This window comes from Semicossyphus pulcher, unplaced genomic scaffold (genome assembly GCF_022749685.1).
Source record: "Semicossyphus pulcher isolate SPU_LCO1_2020_fin unplaced genomic scaffold, fSemPul1.0.p SCAF_7, whole genome shotgun sequence".
In the NCBI taxonomy this organism is placed as follows: domain Eukaryota; kingdom Metazoa; phylum Chordata; class Actinopteri; order Labriformes; family Labridae; genus Semicossyphus; species Semicossyphus pulcher.
The window spans coordinates 419,548-441,374 of NW_027211748.1; the positions used below are offsets into that span (position 1 = coordinate 419,548).

Sequence of the window (21,827 nt, forward strand, 5' to 3'; positions counted from 1 at the left end):
CATCAGTCCGATCTGCTGCAGCGTCCAATCACTAACTGATCTCTAATAAGGGGGCGTGTTGGCCAGTAAAAGACTTCTGTGGAGGCTGCTCTCATGTATCCTCGCTTATCGCTCCTCCGAATTCCCTCCCCTTTCCTCGATCCTCGCTCCTCCGAGCAGCGATAAGAGCTTTGAGACGATCCTTAATATGGCAGCTCCGGAACTACCTCCGGTTCGAGTGAGGAGCGAGAAGCATCCTGGTGCCATGTCTTCCCCAGGTAAGAGACGCACGCACACCTGGCCATCCACATGGGGCGGCTGTGGCTCAGAGTCGGTCGTCTTTCAATCAGAAGGTCGGAGGTTCGATCCCCAGCTCCCCCAGGCTACATGTAGAAGTGTCCTTGGGCAAGACACTGAACCCCAAATTGCTCCCGGTGGCATAGCCAACGTGTATGAATGTGATAACTGATTGACAGTTGGGCACTTTAGGTAGCAGCCTCTGCCATCAGTGTGTGAATGGGTGAATGTGATATGTAGTGTAAAAGCAGCTTTGAGTGGTCGCAAAGACTAGAAAAGCGCTATATAAGTTCAGTCCATTTACATGATGCAAAAGAAAACGTGACTCATCAGCCGCCTTCTTCCATCGCTCCCTGGTCCAGTTCTGATGCTCACGTGCCCATTGTAGGCGCTTTCAGTGGTGGACAGGGGTCAGCATTGGCACCCTGACCGGTCTGCAGCTACACAGCCCCATACACAACAGACTGTGATGCTCTGTGTGTTCTGACACCTTTCTATCAGAACCAGCATGAACTCTTTCAGCAGTTTGAGCTTCAGTAGCTCTTCTGTTGGATCGGACCACATGGGCCAGCCTTCACTCCCCACATGCATCACTGAGCCTTGGCCGCCCATGACACTGTCACCGGTTCACTGGTTGTCCTTCTTTGGACCACTTTTGGTCAGTCCTGACCCCTGCAGACCAGGAACACCCCACAAGAGCTGCATGTTTGGAGATGCTCTGACCCAGGCGTCTAGCCATCAAAATGTGGCCCTTGTCGCTCACATCCTCACACTCACCCATTTGTCCTGCTTCCAACACGTCAACTTCAAGGACAAAATATTCCCTTGCTGCCTAACATCTCCCACCCACTGACAGGGGCCACTGTAATCAATTTTATTCACGTTACCTGTCAATGGTCATAATGTACCTTCTACTTTTAGTATGTGGGTAGATCTCTGGAGGGAAGAGGCCGGGGATAACTGCTGTTTGTTTAAGATGACCGATACTATCAACTTTATCAAGTCATCCCAGGTTTGAAATAATAAAGGTGTGTCTCACACTTTATATTAGATTTCTTTATATTTGAATTTGAAATGCTCGACTAAAAGTTAAATTTGAATTTGAATCACACAATTTGAAACTGAATTTATTAGTTTGAAACTGAATTTATTAGTTTGAAACTGAATGTAATTATCTGAAATTAAATTCAGATCTGAAAATTCAAATTCCACATTCAGTTTTTACAATTCAAATTCAGTTCTTGAAATTCAATTTCAGTTTTCTGAGACACACATCCGGCTGATGAGGAAGAGCAATCGAGCGCAGATTCACAGCACTCCTCTTTGGCCAAACAGCAGCACCTATGATTTGAGCATTTCAAATTCAAATATAAACATTTCAAAATCAGTTTCTACTGACACATATTTAGACTTAGACTTAGACTTAGACTCAACTTTATTTACTTTGAAGAGAACCTTTCTGCAGTATTTCTCTGGAGGACTTTGTTTGAGTCACTCAATTTGGGTGCTTCAGTGACCAGCAGCTTGTGTCTGTTGGATCAGTTGTGAACATACAGGAAAATTAAAGTCAGTTTACTTCTCACCAGTACAGCTGTGTCTGAGCTGCAGCCTCTTGTCCCAATAACTCTGTCCACTCTTGATGTCGTCCACTGAGGACGAGTGTTTCAGGCTGGCACAGCTGCCATCCAGCCGGCTGGAGGGACGACTGATGAGGAAGAGGCAGTCGTCTTTCTCTCCTCCTCTTCCTCTGTCCTCCCTCCTGCACACAGTGTGAGGAAACAAGGAGACTCTGTTAGTGACCAGGTGGAGCCTTCAATGGGCTTCACACACAAGGAAAGAAATAGACACTGATAATCAGTACATTATAAGGAGGAGGAGGAAAGTGTAGAAGTACTAGATCTGAAGTTATCAGTCTAAAGATGTTTTGGTGACTTATTGTTGCATTTGAATTTTATTTCAACTTCATTTTGTTTTAAGGTTCAGTCTTTAGGCGTTTAAACGGGTACTTTTAACCTCAGTTGGTGGAAGTCTTTTAGATGGATAACCACTAATCTAGACCAGCATCTACCATGTTCTACAAAATTACTGTTTTTGTCAATGGAGTCTGGTGTCTTTGTCGAGAGCAATGTAACAGCTTAGAATAACAAGCTGAGCCTGTCAGTGGAACAAACTGTTAGTGGACGGACAAACAGTTCATCAAAAATCCTCTAAAAAGTTGTCACACGCCAACTTCTAAAGTTTATTTATGGTCATAATGTCTTTGATAAATTAAAATCTTGCTTTCGCACACAGCACTGAGACAGCGTTACAAAGAGTCACCAGCGGTGGATAAAGTCCATGAAAGCCACACTTGAGTCAAAGTATCAAACCAAAAAAAAGTAGAAGTAAAAGTCAGCTGTTCTATCAAAGTATCAAACGTATTTTTCTCATATCAATTGTACTTAAGTATTGAAAGTAAAAGTACAAGTACATGATGTTAATAAGAAAGTGGATGCTGTTTATGCACTCTGGGCCTTATTTACATCAGAAACACGTCTTCATCATATCCAATCATTTGAGGTGTGTACCTCACATCTGATGCACAGCTGCTATTATTAAACATTGAATAATTAGAGTTGGAGAATAAGTTAAATGCATTTATGTTATAAGTGTATTGTAATATTACAGAGGGTTTGATACAATCACAACACAGATACATTAATGAGGTGTCTGCTGTTTAGCTCTTATCCTCTGCTGCTGCTGGTCTCTTTCTCTATTTATCATCTACGTTTGTCCGTCTGCCTGTCTGCCTGCCTGTCTGTCTGTCTGGCCGCCTGCCTGCCTGCCTGCCTGCCTGCCTGCCTGCCTGCCTGCCTGTCTGTCTGTCTGCCTGCCCGCCTTTCTGTCTGCCTGCCTGCCCGCCTGTCTGTCTGCCTGCCTGCCCGCCTGTCTGTCTGCCTGCCTGCCCGCCTGTCTGTCTGTCTGTCTGTCTGTCTGTCTGTCTGTCTGTCTGACTCACATGCTGTGTGATCACACAATAATGGCGTGCTAATCAATAGCACCTTCTATCATGATGAAGAGAAACATGCAGGATCTTATGAGTGGGCGCCCCATAATACAGTGGCTACAGTCCTCTTCGCACTGATCACAGGTTAGACTCCCAGCCTGCCAATCATTTGGTGCATGTCATCCCCCACTCTCTTCTCCCAACATTTACTGTCTATCTTCAGCTGTCCTATCAATTAAGGCAAAACGCCCAAAAAATAATCTTTAAAAAAAGAGAATGAATCTTATGAGTGGAACTTTTTGGAGAAATGACTTCAGGGTCTTCTTACTCTTATTGCTGTTTTGGAACAACCAGGAGATACTGTTTATTTCCACAATGATCACTGCAACATCTCTCTCCTCCTGCTGTAACTTGCAGGGGGGCATGGACGTAGTGAGTGAGTGGTTTAGCGAGAGAGAGAGATCGGCAAAGTGCAGGCGAAGTGACACTGCACCGGCGGAGCAGAGAAAAAGGAGCAGGGAAGATAATAATCTTCTTCTTCTTCTTCGAGGTTTTTACACCAGTTGGCGTCCACAATGTTGCTTTACTGCCACCATCAGTGTTTAACATCTCAGTTTCTGTTCATTTAAAGACGGATTTTCAGTTAAAAGTCCAAACTCATTAGACCAACAAATGTCTCCCGATTGCCGAAGTAACGAAGACTGTTCGGGGAAATTTAACGAGTTAAAGTAGAAGTTGTCAGAAATGTAAAAACTCAAGTAAAGTACAGATACTCAGAGAAAATACTGACGTACTGTTACGAAGTACTTTTACTTTGTTCCAGTACACCACTGAGAGTCACTAATTACATTCTCATGCATGCAGACAAACGTGAATACTCCCTCATTCTTCTGGCCCTAACCGCTGCCTGCGTCACCATCTATCATGCCATATTACTGGATAGGTTACTAAACTGGGTTAGCATCTCTGGAACAGCTTTAAACTGGTTTCATTCATATTTGAGTAACAGATATTAAGTCTGCGTCAACGACCATGTGTCCTCCTCTGCTCCTCTGCTGTGTGGAGTTCCCCAGGGTTCAGTCCTTGGACTAATGCTATTTTCACTACACATGCTTCCTGTAGGTCATTTATTTAGCTGATTTCATAATGTATCTTATCACCGTTGTGCCGATGATATATATTGTTCACAAATGTGTCTAAATCTGTGTTAGTGAGCACTTCTCCTTCGCCGAGATAATCCATCCACCTCACAGGTGTGGCATATCAGGATGCTGATTAGACAGCATGATTATTGCAGCAGGATAAGAAACAGGCAGACAGAGCAACAACAACACCACCACCACCACATGTTCTTGTTACATCAACAACAACAACAGGTAATACATACTTAGTGGTACACTAGTGTAAAGATGAGCAAGAACCGATAATGATAAAGGCTGATGATAGTAATTGTAACAGTTGAAGTCAACAGGTCTACTATTAGCATTAGCAACAACAATGATGATACTATGGGGAAGACTGATGTTAGTAGTTGTTGCAGTTTGAACTCCCTCGTTAAAGGCTCACCAGTCACAGGTTTTATTCAGTTAATATAATCTCAACATGTTGAAATACTGAATCACCTTGTTGGAAGATGTGAGGAGGCCAGGGTCAGTGTTGGGGGAGCTGAGGTTGGAGTCGGGGGCAGCTCCCTCCCTCTCTTCCCTCCTCCTCCTTCCTCGCTTCTTCTCCTGGTTTCCACCAAGCCTTCCCTTTCTCCCCCTCCTCTCCTTTCTCCTTCCTCCTTCTCCTCCTCATCCTTTTTGTCCCACAACAGCAGTCCAGCTCCGGCCTCCTCCAGCTGCTGTCTCTCAGGGAAGGACAGCAGTTTGTCCAGGGCCACAGACTCGTGTCCGAGTGGGGGGAGGGGGGCACCAAGCTCTGTGTCTGCTGAGAGGACGCCTGAGCTGGAGCTAAGGGAGCGCAGGAGGAGGCGCAGTCGCTGCCGCCGAGCTGGAGGATAAATCAATTAATCAAATATCTGCAGATTATCTGACAATAGATGCTAGTTGCAGTTAATTTATGTTGATGGGCTTCCTATGGAAAAATACAAACTAAGTTCTTAACTACACCTGTACCACAGATGTACAGATCAAATGTGGAAAGTTTCCCTTTGTAATAAAAGTTTATTCAGCTTCAAGAACATGAATCAAAGACCCCACAGGAACACTTACGCTGCTTGAGTGTAGCGGTATATCATCAGTATGAATGGGCTTCCTATGGAAAAATACAAACTAAGTTCTTAACTACACCTGTACCACAGATGTACAGATCAAATGTGGAAAGTTTCCCTTTGTAATAAAAGTTTATTCAGCTTCAAGAACATGAATCAAAGACCCCACAGGAACACTTATGCTGGTTGAGTGTAGCGGTATATCATCAGTATGAATTAAGTGTTTACAGTGTGTATTAAACTCACCCAGGGTGAGCCAGGGGATCCACAGCACTCTGTTGAGCTCTCGAGCCGGCGAGCTGTTGGTGGGTCCAGGGTCAGTGGGAAGGTCAAAGTTCAGAATGAACATGATGACGAGGCCATCTTCATTCTTTACTGGAACTACGTCAATCACACAGTGGAAACACACTCCTGCAAAAACACACACACACACACACACACACACACACACAACATGTGGCCATCATCTGTTTGGAATCGGCTTCATGTATTTCTGAATATTTCCTCTAGATGGAGACATCAAGCAGAAACATCAAGTACCACCACACAGCCAGAATTGCAACTCAGACATGTCCTAATTGTCTCTGCCTTAAGAAGGATGACAAGGCAGACTGGACAAATTAACTAACATTTCCCTCCTGTCTACCACTGAGAAAATTTGAGCAGACTCCTTTTCCTGTCAGAAAACATCCTTTCCGAGTCCAAGAGTGGATTTCGCCCAAACAGAGGCACCATGGATCTTCATTCTTTGCCAACTGCAAGAAAAATGCCGGGAACAAAATCCACTACCAAATGGCCTTCATAGACCTCACCAAAGCCTTAGATTCTGTGAACCGTCAAGCACTCTGGCTGGTTCTGGCAAAAATTGGCCACAGTACTCAGTAGCAATGGAGAGGAAACAGAACCCTTTAGGGTTCACACTGGAGTCAAGCAGGGTTCTGTCATTACACACACCCTGTTCCCCATCTTCATGCCACTATCCTCCATCTCCTGGGTTAGCACCTACCTGAAGGAGTCAGAGTCATGTCCAGGACTGATGGACAACTTCTGACCGCCAACAGGTTCAAAGCAAAAAGCAGATCCTCCACCCTTTCCATCATAGACAATGCCCGTGTGACCAATTCAAAAGAGGACCTGCAGACCACTTTGGATGCCTTCGCAATGGCATATAAGTAGGTTGGTCTGGTCAACATAAATAGACTCAGATCCTCCATCAGCCACCATATAACAGAAATACAAATTCTCCTGCCCTTTCCCCAACTATAACAGCTGACAACACCAGACTGGAAAATGTGAACCACCTCAAATATCTCAGCAGCATCCTTTAATCCAAAGCTGACATTAACGATGACACAACACCACCGGCTCAGCTGTGCCAGTGGGGCTTTTTTAAAACTGAGAGAAGGGTCTTTGAAAACTATGACCTCCAAACCAGGGCCATAATCCTTGTCTACAAGGCAGTTGTGATGCCCACCCTACTGTGCAGATCAGAAACCTGGACCACGTGCAGCTGGTACCTAAAGGCACCTGAGGCACATCACCAGCGGTGCCACGGAAAAAATCCATATGCAGACTGGCTGAAGCAAACATCCCCATCATCTCTGCCACCATTGCCCAACACCAGCTGAGATGGACCAGACATGTCATCTGTATGCCTGACTCTCTCCTCCCAAAACAAGTCCTCTACTCCCAGCTGCTCACAGGACAACATCGCCGGGATGCCAGAAGAAAAGGTATAAGAACAACATCAAGACGGACATTAAAATGTGCCATATAGACCTCAACACCTGGGAAATCACAGCATCCAATAGGGCGTCTTGGAGGAAACTTGTTTTTGAGGGTGCTGCACTATACAAGAACAACCTTCACCGCACCGCAGAGGGAAGACGCAGACTGAGAAAGGAGAGCTGCTCCACCAAAAAGGCCCAAACCATACCAAACACCACCGCTGCTCGACCCCGCCCACACTGCACCAAAACATGAGGCTCCAGAATCAGCCTCTACGCCCACCTGAAGACCCACAAGGACCAATAATGGTCATACTCATCCCCCAGTGACCGCTGATGATGATGATGATGATAGTGTGTGTTCAGTGTGTGAAGGACAGGAGAGGGGACTTTGTGTTGAGCTAGATTGACAGCCAGGATGGATTAGAATAGCTACATGCTAACTTATTCTACTTTAATATTGATATCAAAATGACACAACTGGAGGACCATCTGCTACAGAGCACACACACCGGACACACACACACACACACACACACACACACACACACACACACACACACACACACACAGACTTAATAAGCAGGCGTGTTTCAGATGTCATAATCGTCAATGAGCTGATATTGAGACTAAAGCCTGAACTGTTCTGACCCTTTAGAATAATAAAGTCATTTAATCAGGAGAGACTTGGTGTCTGAACTTAACGCAGTAGATGAAACTCTGCCTCTATGTTGGATTAAAGCTGGTGATGATGAAGAACTCAGTGATCAGACTGATGTCAGACGTCACTGTCTGCGTTTAAAGGGGGCGGAGTCTGTGACACAGACAGAGGAACAGGAACACCTGATGACTTTTTACAGGTGACTGACTGGATCACTTTACTAAAACTCAAACAACATGGAGACTTACTTGATGGACTTCACTTACACAGCTCCTTTCTAGTCTTCCCACCACTCAAAGCACATTACTCTACAGGTCACTGCGTCATGATGTTCTGAGAAATGCTCCTTTCCTTCAAACAAGGAGTACTCCTCCAATATATTAAAAAATAGAACTCCACTCAGATTTATTATTTTTCTATCCCTCATGCTAAGAAAACAATCTGCAGTCCGCTTTTAGGTTTAAAGCTCCTTTGGATTGGAATAATTCACCTGTTCATATTAGATTCATTCATTGATGTCATGTTGCAGCTTTTCTGTTAGGACCCTCTTGTAAAGAGATGATACATCTCAAGGGGTTTATCGAAATTAATAAAATTCAAATACATTTGATTGTATTTTGAGTTGGATGGGATATGAAAGAACACTGACCTAATAACAAGCTGAGCTAATCTTCAGTACCTCTGCTTGCAGCCCCTCCAGATGACCTGTGTCTCCTGAAGGATGACATACTGATTGTTAATCATGTCACATGGTTTATTATCCTGACGGTACGTTTGATTAAGTACAGCCTTAATGATGATGAGTTAAGACACTCAGCTGGCACCGCATTGCTGTGCTTTTCTATGGTCACATAATAAATTTGATCGAAAACAGCAGCTGCTAATGGCACCAGTAATAGACCTTGTAGTTGTGTAGTCTGCTGCTATGGTTAATAAAAGACGATATTGGATAGGTGATCCTGATACTGAATTATAGGCTGTTTATCTGTGTCAGAACAACTTTAAATTTCAGCCATTCACACACACACGCATACGCGCACTCGCACACACACACACACACACACACGCACGCACACACTCACACTCACAGTTACACACTCTCACACTGACTGCTCTGGCTTCAGGATCAGTTGGGGGTTCAGTATCTCGCCTAAGCACACTACATGTGGAATGCAGGAGCTGGGGATCAAACTGCCAAGCTTCTAACTAGTGGACGACCCGCTCTACCTCCTCAGGCACAGCAGATTTTTCTCAGATACCTTCAGAGCCTGCAACATAAAGCTGGTCCGACTCTTGGGGTTACCTGAACAGGTGTCATCCTGCTGAACTGTTATATTGTTAACTCTATGAACTCTGCGTTTCCTGTTTGTCAGCAGGTACTTTTTGTTTGAACAACAGATGAACCAAGAGTTTTACAATATTCACTGGTTATAAGACTTGTTTTTTACATATCTAGATGAATTGAATCTTAACTCTCTTGTCCTGAATGTGTTTCAGCATGTAGAAAGATGGTATGGATTTCCTGAACAACCTGAAACCCTTTGTATACACTGCAGCCAAGTTCTGCAGGTTTACATGTTTCTGTTCTAACAGTGGACATAGTTCAACATAGTTCAGTTACAATTATGTTATAATAAGTGTGTGTGTGTGTGTGTGTGTGTGTGTGTGTGTGTGTGTGTGTGTGTGTGTGTGCGTGTGTGTGTGTGTGTGTGTGTGTGTGTGTGTGTGTGTGTGTGTGTGTGTGAGTGTGTGTGTGAGTGTGAGGTCACAGTGAAAGTCGCTGCCAGTCTTTAGGGACAATGAGGGAAATAGGATCATAGTTTTCATTAGAGCATAAGAACCATATCAGCCAGAGGAAATGATAAACTAAAGGATGAGAGATTAACGGAGGGGGTTTAAAGATAATCCAGCCCTCACACAAAAACACACACACACACACACACACACACACACACACACTTCATTCTTCTCTCTGTATTTCTCTGCATCTTCATGGAGCAAATGTCACTCAAAGTTTCACTTAAAAGCAGCCCCTCTATAATCTATAATGAGGTCACATTGATGATATATGAATTTAATAGTTTAAAGTATCATAATGTGTCAGCTTTCAGGACATGCAGAATAAAACAACTACGCTCACACACATTTCCATAAATCCTTATGAGTCTTTGGATACTGTCTTGGCTTGTTTTATATTTGCTCATTGTGAACTAAAGATGCAGCTTCTGTGTGCAGGCTGCAGGTGAAGGTCCTCTTATAGTTCAGATGGTCAAATGTAATGTGAAAAGTTTCTGAAGAATTCTAAAATATTGTTTAAACATTCTAGGTCATCCCAAAAACTCTGTCCTCTATATGATGATAATTTCCTATATCTCATATAATCATGACAGCTGTGTAGGGTCAATTAGGAGAGTGCGTCTTAATTAATATTGTCCTCACCCTCGACATGGAATTAGCATGTGATTTCTCAGGGAACGTATTACATATCAGTGTCCTTCTCGGTAAGAGCATTCAGGTTTATTGTCACTGCTTGTTCAGTGACCTTCTTATTGTTAGTGAAGGTCATCGCTTTAACAACACAGACATACGCAGTGTAATGGTACAAGGGCAACAATAAACCTGTAACCTAAACTTGCCTTTAGCCGGCGTTAATAATTAACATGGTATTTATCTCGGTTTCACAACTTTAGCCAGCAGAGGGTGACAGCAGAACGTGGATGAATTTCATAGTCGTAGCAAAGCCAATCCAGCAAGCAAACACTCATCTTTCAAAAATAAAAAATTCAGTGAACAGCAATCTTAAAGTTTACCTCCCACAAAGGTAACGTTATTGGCAAGCTGATGTTAAATAGCTGATGCAGCTGAGCTAAACATGTTTGCTAACTTGACTGACCTATCTTGGTGCGTTTTCAGGGGCCTGATAAATGTGATAGATGTGGTCAATTCCAGCATCCTTTACTTTCATACCGCAGATGTTGCAATCTGCGATTCTTGTGTTTCAGCTTTGTGTGAAGTTATTAAAGCCAAAAGATCTGACAAATGGCAAATGTAGCAGCTGCAGGTGATCGCCATGGTGTCGTCTGTGGAGTGTGGCCACTCGTGCACCAGATCTGGAAGATTACGCATGATGGGAGGGAATGACATTCAGCTTGTAATGTTAATGTGCCAAAAATACAAAATAAAAAGATTGTGCACAAGTCCCTAAATCTCAAGTCCAAGTTGAGTCTCAAGTCTTTGTCGGGCAAGTCAAAGTCAAATCTCAAGTCCCATTTAAGTCTGAAACTGGAGTCCCCATCCCGGCTTTGTTATACCTTAAATATGGTTGTAGCTACCTTAACTTCACTCTATTAACACTATTAGGACTGTCAGGACTATGAGGACTATCATGGCTCTCAGGACTCTCGGGACTATGAGGACTATCATGGCTCTCAGGACTCTCAGGACTATGAGGACTATCATGACTCTCGGGACTATCATGACTATGAGGACTATCATGACTCTCAGGACTTTCATGACTATGAGGACTATCATGACTCTCAGGACTATCATGACTCTCAGGACTACCATGACTCTCAGGACTTTCATGACTATCATGACTATCATGACTCTCAGGACTACCATGACTCTCAGGACTAACATGACTATCATGACTCTCAAGACTATGAGGACTATGAGGACTATGAGGACTATCGACTCTCAGGACTATAATGACTCTCAGGACTCTCAGGACTTTGAGGACTATCGAGTCTCAGGACTATCATGACTCTCAGGACTCTCAGGACTATGAGGACTATCATGACTCTCAGGACACTCAGGACTCTCAGGACTATGAGGACTATCATGACTCTCAGGACTCTCAGGACGATCAGGACTATCAGAACATGAGGACACTCACATGTGGTCTTCCCCAGGGGTTAAAGCCCCTGTAAACCCAAATCCACAAAATTCTTCTAACTGTGTAATTTAGGGTCTTATGTACATACTAGTAAGCATCTTAAAAGTTTTAGAAATAAGTTTTAATCCAAACTGGAGTAATTGCCATTTTTCCTTTGTTAACTTCCCGGACACTGGGTTTAAATTGGGCATGGTTATGTATGATATTTATAACGTCATAAATTTCCTTGAACCAATCAACCGCAGTTGTCCTGCCCTCACAGGTGCAATAACACTTCTCGGCTCGCGATCAATCTTCCTCTCTGAGTCTGAGCTAACTCCTGTCCACATACTCTGAACGTCTCTGCACATACCTGTAGCAATTAGCTACCTAACAATCGCCTTTTTCCCCATCATGCCTGTGTGTGCTGTCCCAGGGTGCACATCTACCATTTGAGATGACAACCTGTCTTCTTTTATTTTCTAAATGGTGGCGGACTTGGAGAAGCAGCAGCCTTTCGCTACATACATTCATTCATTGAATTGTTGCAGCCGCTGCTGCAGAAGTTGTAATTATACGACTCTTTGGAGATTCCCGCTTCAAATCAACGATCGTCCATCCTCTCCTCATTGAGGAAGAGCACTGAAACAGTGAACTAGCGAAGTCTCGGCAACCACATAAACAACAGCGGGACCAGTTTACTTCTATCGGGAAAAGAGGGTCCGCTCCGCATCGCGGACATCGGCATACACGTGCAGTTCTATCACGCAGTGTAAACAATCCACGTGCCTCTATCAGCTGTGCGCTCAGCATCAGACTTTCAGCTCCCTGGCGATCTCCCTCCAGCGAGCTGCACAATATTATACTGATATTGTCCCTAACTCTGTGCGTCCCTACTTAAAATACAATGATTGTCGCGGTTTATAAAGCCTATAAAAGATGATGTCATTTGGTAACGATCGATTGTTGAACTATTATTATATATTGAACTTTTGTGACTTAATGAAACAGACTGCTTTCATCAGCAGTCTGTTTCATGAAGACAGATGAAGACAGTCAACACAGCAGACAGAGAGACAGACAGAAGCAGGGGAGGGGGGGTTAGTGGGGCCAGTATAGCCAGTGCATAGAGCAGAGGTGCAGGTGTGTTGTCAGCAATAGTTTTGATATGATGTGCACATGCGCACATACCTGGGTGGTACAACAAACTCTCTACCCTGCTGCTGAAAAAAGTCCTAAAGGAAACACTGCTTTCCCATGCACCATTGTTGTGTTGACAGTTGCCATGAGAACACGGACAGGTGGACCCTGGCAGGTGTCAATCAACATGGGATCTGCCACGCCTACACAGTCCTGAGAAATGGTCTGAATAGCCTAATGAGCTGTTATTCAACGAGATTTTCTAGTGGTTCTGAACATTTATTTTCACTCAGATTTTTGTGGATGCTTTATGACACACTCAACTCTGATATCATATATGCATTTTTGCTATTTCAAGCCGAGTTTCCAGGGAACTTTAATACTTTCTTAGGTCCTTTGTTATTTTACATTTATATGCCCCCGCCTGGGTCAGGTAATCTGTAGATGTACTGTTTAGTTTCACTTATACACAGATGACACACAACTTTATATTCTGATCAGTTAGTTAGATGATTTTCTCATGTGATGACTTGTGCTAATCTGATATTAGATGCTGGTTGTCAGTAAAATTCATTAACTGAGAGTTCAATCAGTGGTCCTTTTATCCAAACTCCCAAACCTGAACTCTAACATGAAAAAGAAGCCTGGGATCTTGTCATTCAATGTTACACTTTGCACCAAAATGTGGGAGTGACCTTTCACCAGAGGACATTCAGAATTTCTCATATTGAGGATTTTTGCAAAATGTAAAACATTTTAGCCTTCAAAGTGTTGCCAAGCTTTCATCTAATAGTCCAATAATGACTGATTAATTCATATTGTCTGTATTAAGGGCTCAGCTAAGAGGTTATCCTCCCCTCCCAAAGGTATGTCTGCACACATGTATGCACGTACACACCTAAGGAACTCGGCTGCAGATAACTGCAAAGGGCAACCAGTTAGGACTCATTAATCCTCAGTTACAGTGAAAACACAGGGCTGGAAACCAGTTTGGAGTATGAAAAATGATAGGACTGTGTGCTACACTGATTTACTGATTCACTGATTGTTGCAAAACAATGGTTTCCTCTTCAATAATGAGTCCAACTGCTCACACATACAAAAATGCACCTCTCAGAGGAGAGTTTAGATATGACCTGTCTGTAAGACAGTAAAAGCAGATTTTAACCTGAGGAACAGAATGAGTATTGATTTACCATGTGTAAGTTCCTACATTGTCTACTCCTCTCCAGGGTCTTGTGCATGATTTACTGTTGCTTCTTCTGTCTTAGAGAGATAGTTGGTGGCCTTGTCTGGGCTGAGAGCTCCAGGGCAAGGGGTAAACTCTAGATAGTCAGGCGCTTCAGCTTAATTCATAACAATAACACCTTACTTTGTCTCTGTGAGAGGGAGTTCTTTCTGTAATGTATAACATACAATGTGAACCTTGAGTCTGTGTCAGTCAGCTAGACAGCTGCGTGCTGTGTAGTACTGGTCTGACCCAGCTCGAGTTGTTAATTGCTTTTACTCAATTATTATTATTCTTCAATTAAAAGACATCAAAACAACAACTTTGTAACCCAAAGAACTTTATTGGTCTCTTCATCCGAAAATTGCCCCCACAAACTTGGCGACGAGGATGGGATTCGATGCCTGATCAGACTCCGTCGGACTGGCAGAAAAGCGCAGCTGACCGCCCTACGGAGCCCGGCCAGCGCTCGGATCCTATCGAAAGGGAAAAGAACCAACCCAAAACCCCAAAACCGCGTGCAAAGAAACAATACAATGGTGAGAGAAAATTTTAATTAATTTTGAAGTTTTCCAATGATGTCTGGTTGTTGAGTATTGATTTTTGAGTAGGCTAAAGGTTTACTGGTAAAAGAAGTAGGCCTTGGAAAAAGCTTAAAATCCCACAGACCGTGTCGCCAAGGAGAGAGTCCGGCAGACTCGTAAATGACTGATTCCAAGGTCGTTTATTAAAGTAGAGACAAGGGCTTCACGGGGTTGTTGACAGACGTGTCATAGTAACTTAACAGAGGTTGGGAGTCCGGTGACTCATAAATAACTGATACCAAGGTTGTTTATTCAAAGAGAGGGTAAGTTAAGGCTAGGGATGGATGGGAAGGGCTCGTAGCAAGCAGTCTCGCGAACCGGACCCAGGTCCGAAACCTAAATTCCAATCAGACATGATTAAAGTGTTGGAGACAAAGCACCCAGGAAGTGGTGATCAATTATCAAAATGGGTAGAATTGGGTTTCCCTCCCGCAGTTTCAGTCTCCGCCAACCTGACCAGTTACGTAAAATATTAGAATGCAAAGAACAGGAGGACAGAAAGAAAGTAGAAAAAAGTCTAAATGTAAAAGAAAAAAGGTTTGTGCCATTTCAGGCTAACTGGAATGCAGTTAATGATTGGAGAACAGAAGCATGTAGAAGGGAGGAAGTGAGACTGAGGAATGAAGCAAAGAATGTAAATAAAGCTGAAAAAAAAAAAGACAATTCAGAAAAACACACACTAACCCAACCCTTATATCCTGTGTTACATGGGCCCTCTGGGAGAGGAATGGATCACCACCTGGACTCCGCTCCACCACCACCCTACAACCCAGCACCTCCAGGCCAGGCACCCCCTCCCCACCAAGACAGGATCACCTAGGGCCTCCGCCCCTACACCAACAGAGGATCGGACATATGACCTCAGTGGAAACACCAGGAGAACCAGTGGACACTTTCCTACAGCCCAGTTTGACCAACACAGCAGCATTCAGAATCCAGGAGGAGGACTGGGTGAACATCCACTCAGCCCTGATAAATCCAACCTAAAGAGAATGTTCTTAGCCCAGATGCACCCACATCTGTGTGAAGCTGTGAAACACTCCTGCATCACATGGGACACAACCTCTCAACAACAACAACAAATATCCTGCTACATGCGGAACATGCAGAAGAGCAGGACAGACGGCAAAAAGAAAAAGAAGAAAAGAAACAACGGGACATGAGAGCTCAAGCTATATTGACTATGGCGCAGTTTGCCACAGGCAGTTGCCATGGACAAGGTGACCATGGGCGAGGCAGAGACAGAGGATGTGGACGCGGCTTCGGGCGTCGAGGACATGGCTATGATCCGGATGTATGTTTCAACTTTGGAGAAAGTGGACATTTGGCTGCAGACCGCCTGCATCCAAAGGACAAGAAGGGAGGGGCAAAAACATGGAGAGTGCCTTCTTCAGATTGACTGCCGGGTGGTGGGCGGACCCCAGAGAGTGAAGTCCAACCTCCCACGAGCCCTGACAGTAAGAACGCCACACACACTTGTGCACACACACACAGACACCACACAACGACTCACCCAAACCTGCTAAACGTAAGCCCTTACCAGTCTAAGATGTGTAAAATTTCACTTTGTATCAAACACCAGATGCTTGCAGAAAATGTTAGTTTATATAGCAGGCTAACCCATTCTTTTTTCTTTGAGATTCAGAGGCCAAAGCATTTGTCATTATGGCAGATGCTGAGTCCACCCCTCCTAAATTCAGTGGTAGATCATGCCTAACTGTAGGAGCTAGTGGTACCCCAGTACAGGAAAAGTCTACTGTCCCTGTAGCATGCTCCCTAGAACACACCAAGTTCAAACATTGTTTTGTCTGTTAGAAAAAGATCTTATGTGTCTTCTCAGCATTGTACTGATTTCAACACCGGAGAAAGTTAGAGTACTGACAAGAACACACCCTTCTTACCCCACCCGCTTGGTGCTGTACAGCCCGCACTCACTGCTGTATGCCTATGTGTGGCAACTCATTCCGCACACACTCACCATATGTTCAGGAGAACTGATTGCATTTGCAGACACACACACACACACACACACACACACACACACGCACACGCACACACACCACGTGCAGATGACTACGTGCCTACAAACGATTTACATTGCACAGATAAAGAGTATGAGGACAGATGGTTTAGACAAGTTGTTGAACCAGAGAGAATAAGTTTAACTCACGTATACTGGAAAAGTTCGGTGTCTGCTGTTACTGGTTCCCTGTCCTCTCTCCAAAAGTGTGTTTTTCAGAGAAATATAATGCATGTACCTCTGGCTAAACCACAAGACTGGTAGTGGCAGGATCCGGGACACTGGGTTCGTTAGAGGGCCACTTGTCATGACTTCGTTCGCCACCGAGGAAGAGAATACAGCGCGCAAGGTGATGTATAACGTACGAGACTGACAACAGCTGTACATGCGTCCAATTAGTTGAGGACACACCACGTGGTTTGCTTACTGATGCCTATGTAACCATGGCTTCACCTGAAATTCCACCTCATCTGTCGACAGTCCCAGAGTGTCTCTGGGCCAAACATAATTATGATGTAGGTCTCATGAAGAATTCAGAACCTTTAATCATTCATCCAAAATCAGACTACAGGCCTGTTCAAAACAATATGCTCTCAAAAAATAAATAAATACATAAATAAATAAATAAGTAAAATAAAGAAGCAGTTAACGGCATTATGCCAGTTTTTGAGTCCCTTTAAAAGAGGGATCATTATACTTTGTGAAACATCTCCAGTCAGGACTCCTATCTCTCCTGTAAAGAAAATTAGAAACCAGGGTGCACCCACAGAATGGAGATTTGCAGTAAATGCTCGTTCACCTAAGAGCTCCCGAGGTACTAAATCCACACAGAATCTTGCAGCAAGTACCACCACTACTCATTTTTCGGTTGTTGACCTCACTAATGCGTTGTTGTTGTTTTTTTTCGGTCCCAGTACAACCCGATACCCAGTGCTGGTTTGCGTTCTCGTTTAAAGGTAAAACTTATACATGGACACGCTGCGTCCAAGCTTATTCTGAGTCTCCCGCGCACTTCCATCAACAGCTGACTCAATATTTGCTAAACTTCCCTCTCTCCCAAACATGTTCAGGCTGTATTGGAGCTCCTCAAACCGGTAAAAAACAAACAAATTATGAGTTTGCAAAGGTAGCAGCCTGCTCTGGTGATGTATTTAACATGTTCTCATCCCCACATTTGTCTGACACTCCACCTGATCTAACAGCCTTCACTCACATGGCTACACAATCTGAAGAAACACTTTGGTCAAAAATGGTTGGTTTACCACGTGCTCTTTTCACTTTGTATGCGCGCCTGGCTCACAGAAAAGATCACGTGGGTAAAGGAGGATGTGTGCTGCCATTAATTCATGCTGGTTTACGCGAGGTTTTTCTGTTGTTGCTGAACATTTCTGCAAAAACTGTTATCTGTGCAGCTCACAATGCAGTGGGCGCTCCAAAAGTCCCACAGCACAGTCATCCGCCCCTACACGCCCAGGACAACATTGGATGATGGATTTCATTGAACTCTCAGTCTGTGAAGGTAAAAAGTGCTGTTTGGTCATGGTGGACATGTTCAGTAAATGGGTTGAAGTTTTCCTCTCCAGCAAACAGGATTCAACAACAGTGGCAAAACCACTGCTCATGGAAGTGTTTCCCTGGTGGGGGATCCCTGGTAAGATAAGCTGCGGTAATGGTCTTGCTGTCATTCATTAAGCCAGTGGTTCTCAAACTTTTTCTGTCATGCCAAGAAGAAAAATTTCCAGGCCCCCCCGCCCCAACAAAATTGTCACAAATGGGTCAAGCTTAACATTTATTGAAAGAACGTCAAGATCGCGACCATTCTTTTCACTTTTCTCTTAGTAATTTGATGTGCAAATAAATAACTTCAATTTCAATTGCTCCATCAGACTTTTTCAAATAGAAATGTAATAAAATGTAGAATAACTTTTTTAGAACAACAACAATGAAGTTCAGTCTGTGCCAAGAAAAACAAGAAACGGGTTTTTGGCAAAGATGCAGAAGAAGCAGGTAATTTTGTGTACATTCCTCTCAAAACAGTAAAGTGCAACTTGTGCAAAAGAACAAAAGAACTGCACATCATATCAAAACAATAACAAATCCTGCCAGATTTGTGCTAAAACAGTAAAGTGCAACTTGTGCAAAAGAACTGCACATAATATCAAAACAATAACAAATCATGCCAGGTCAGGTACTTGGCAAGAAAGATGAAGTTCATTTGTGAGTCTCTCATCACTATTAGTGGCTGCAATGAGCCTGTTTTTCGCGGCAGATCTTTTCAAAACGGGGCTGCAGGCTTGTTACTGACACCCTCAATTCATGCTCAATGTTCAGCTTAGACCTGTACTTTGTTTTCAAAGAGGCAACGGCAGAAAAGCCTCTCACAGAGGTAGGAAGTGGCGAAGGGAAGCAGAATATTCACAGCCCTCTGTCCAATGAGTGGATGCTCCTTCCCCACACCAACCCAGAACTCACTCAGTGTCTTTGATGCAAACTTGAGTCTCGGGGAGGAGTCAGACGTCATCTCGATGAACTGGTCCTCTTCAGCAGAGCTGAAATCAGCAGGTGCTGTTTCATTGAAGGGATCTCTCACCCAGTCATACTGAGCACTGTTGTCTGGGAAGTATTTTTGAAAGAATCCTCTCAGGGAAATGTGCTCCTTGAGACATGGAATCACTGTGGTGGCATCCAAATCACTGGTTTCAACAAATTCACTCAGATGCTCAAGGGAGTCAATATTACCCCTCTCAAAGCGTTTGCCCTACATCTCCAGCTTTCGAATGAAGCAGCTGATCTTGTCTGCCAGGTGAGGAAGGTGCTTGTCTCTGCCCTAAAGCTGGAGACTTAAGTCATTCAGCTTTCCAAATATGTCGCAGAGATAGGCCAGTTTCAGCAGAAATGGTTCCTCAGTAAACTTTGCTGCAAGTTCATTCATGCGCTCCTCCTCCAAAAACATCCGAATTTCCTCTCGGAGCTCAAACACTCGCGATAACACTTTGCCTCGCGAGAGCCACCGAGCTTCGCTGTGTAACAACACAGCTGAGTGTTCAGCTCCCATCTCCTCACACAGCGCAGAAAACAGTCGTGCTTTCAGGGGTCTTGTTTTGATGAAATTCACTACACTAATAACATCAGTAAAAACAGCGTGTAGTTCAGGGCTCATCTGTCTCACTGCTAGTGCTTCTCTGTGTATGATACAGTGCGTCAACTGTACATTTGGCGAGACCCTCTTGATTAGTGCCTGCAGTCCCTTCTGTTTTCCTGCCATGGTCTGTGCTCTATCCGTGCAAATACCCACACAGTTGTCCCATTTCAGCCCGTGTTCTGTGATGTAACCGTCAGTAAGGTTAAAGAGCTCGTCAGCTGTTGCTCTTTTTGTCACATACTTGCAAAATAGCAAATCCTCACTTAGTAGTGACTCTGACGTGACAAAGCGAATATAAGCGATAAGCAGGCAGTATTGCTGTCAGTAGCCTCGTCCACTTGTCTTTCAGTTTTTCTGTGAGTTGATCTTCCAGATCATTTGAAATATCACATATACGCCTTGGTGTCATTGGACAGGGGGACAGCCTTCAATTTTGCAGCGCTTGTCTCATCAATCATAGTTGACACCATATCTAGAGCTGCGGGGAGTATGAGCTCCTCTGCTTTTGTGTGTGGTTTCTTTGACTGTGCAATTCTGTATGCAACCTTGTATGACGCTAATTGTGCTTTATTGTTCACTGATGCAGTTTTTTTGAAGAAATTTTCCCGCTTGCGGTATTCATCGAGTTTTCTCTTATAGAACTCCAGTGGCTTATCGACGTGAGTGGGATGTAAGGTCTCCAAGTGTCTCTTTAATTTGTTGGGTTTCATACTGTCAGCTGCCAGACTTTTAATAAAACACAGACAGGTCTCTCTTCATCTCCTACCATATTTGCTGTTAATCCAAGAGCAAGATAAGCGTCGTCATATTTTCTTGTCTTCTTGCATTTTGGCGGTTGGTCCGCGTTAACGTCGGCCGACGTCGTCTTGATGGTATCTGATGCGTCAGCTATTTTTCTTTTCGCCCCTGTAATATATTTTTCCAAGGGCAATGCTAGACTTTTTCTGTGTGTGTGTGTCTTGAGTGCAAAATCTGTTGTGGAAATCACCAGGGCAACGTGTTGGTGTACTGTGCCACCCGAAAATTAGTCCGGGTTGTCCGACGTCAAAACATAGTTCCGCCTGCTACATTTTCCGACCGAAAAACCCCCCCCACACAGGAGCGGTGACGCGACCCCCCTGTCATGCCGCCGCGCCCCCCCGGGGGGTGCACCCCACAGTTTGAGAACCACTGCATTAAGCCATCTGCGTCCATCTCCATCCACAATGTATATTTTAAGTACATTAAGTATCTTTTAATGTGTCAGTTGTGATTTTTAGTTTTGTTTAGAAACTGATTTTGGTATTTTTATGTGCCTAATTGTTGTAGTGTTACATGTGGTGTCTTTTACTGTGATTGAAGCTGCTGTAGCAGTGAAATTTCCTGTAAAGGATTAATAAAGTATCTAACTAACTAATTTACTAACCAACTAACTCACATCAAAGAAATGTCTGAATTTTGGGGGGTTTGATTTAAAACACCACTGCTCCTATCAGCCACAGAGTGCAGGTGCAGTAGAGCGTGAAAATGGTTCCTGTAAAGTTAAAGCTAAATGCTAAAGCTAAGGATACTGAACTTATGTGAGTAAAGATGTATCGGCTCGTGCTGTTTCACATGCGGACATGCATGTGAGATAAGTGCGGGCTGAGCCCTTTTCAGATAATACTGGGTACACTTAACAGCTTCCCTTTCAGCCCTTCACCTCTAAGTGAAGGCTGCACTGCCTAAACAGGCCACTGGACCTTAACACAACACCCAGCCTGGTGACTGGGTGCTCAAAGATTTCAGGAGAAAGCAATGGAAGCAAAGGCGTTTCACTGGCCCTTTCCAGGTCCTCCTAACAACACATAACCCTCTCAAAGTCCAAGGGAGGGCCACTTGGGTCCACACCAGCCACTGCAAACTGGCTCCTTCTCCAACAGAGGAGCCTCTGAGGAAATGATTTACAACCTTTGGAATATACAAGTTTTGTTCTACCATCGGGGGGAACCTTTGGAA

At 44.0% G+C, this 21,827-nt stretch overlaps 1 protein-coding gene across 1 annotated transcript in view; it reads right to left on the reverse strand.

The window, feature by feature from the left end:
- LOC138611130 (voltage-gated inwardly rectifying potassium channel KCNH6-like) overlaps positions 1-21,827 on the reverse strand; it is a 141,878-nt gene that overhangs the window by 96,013 nt on the left and 24,038 nt on the right. Inside the window, exons 3-5 of the mRNA XM_069684082.1 lie at positions 5,721-5,885; positions 4,885-5,254; positions 1,860-2,032 (exon numbers count right to left, since the gene is read on the reverse strand). Of these exons, the coding sequence (XP_069540183.1) occupies positions 1,860-2,032; positions 4,885-5,254; positions 5,721-5,885 (708 nt within the window). The remainder of the gene's footprint in view (positions 1-1,859; positions 2,033-4,884; positions 5,255-5,720; positions 5,886-21,827) is intronic.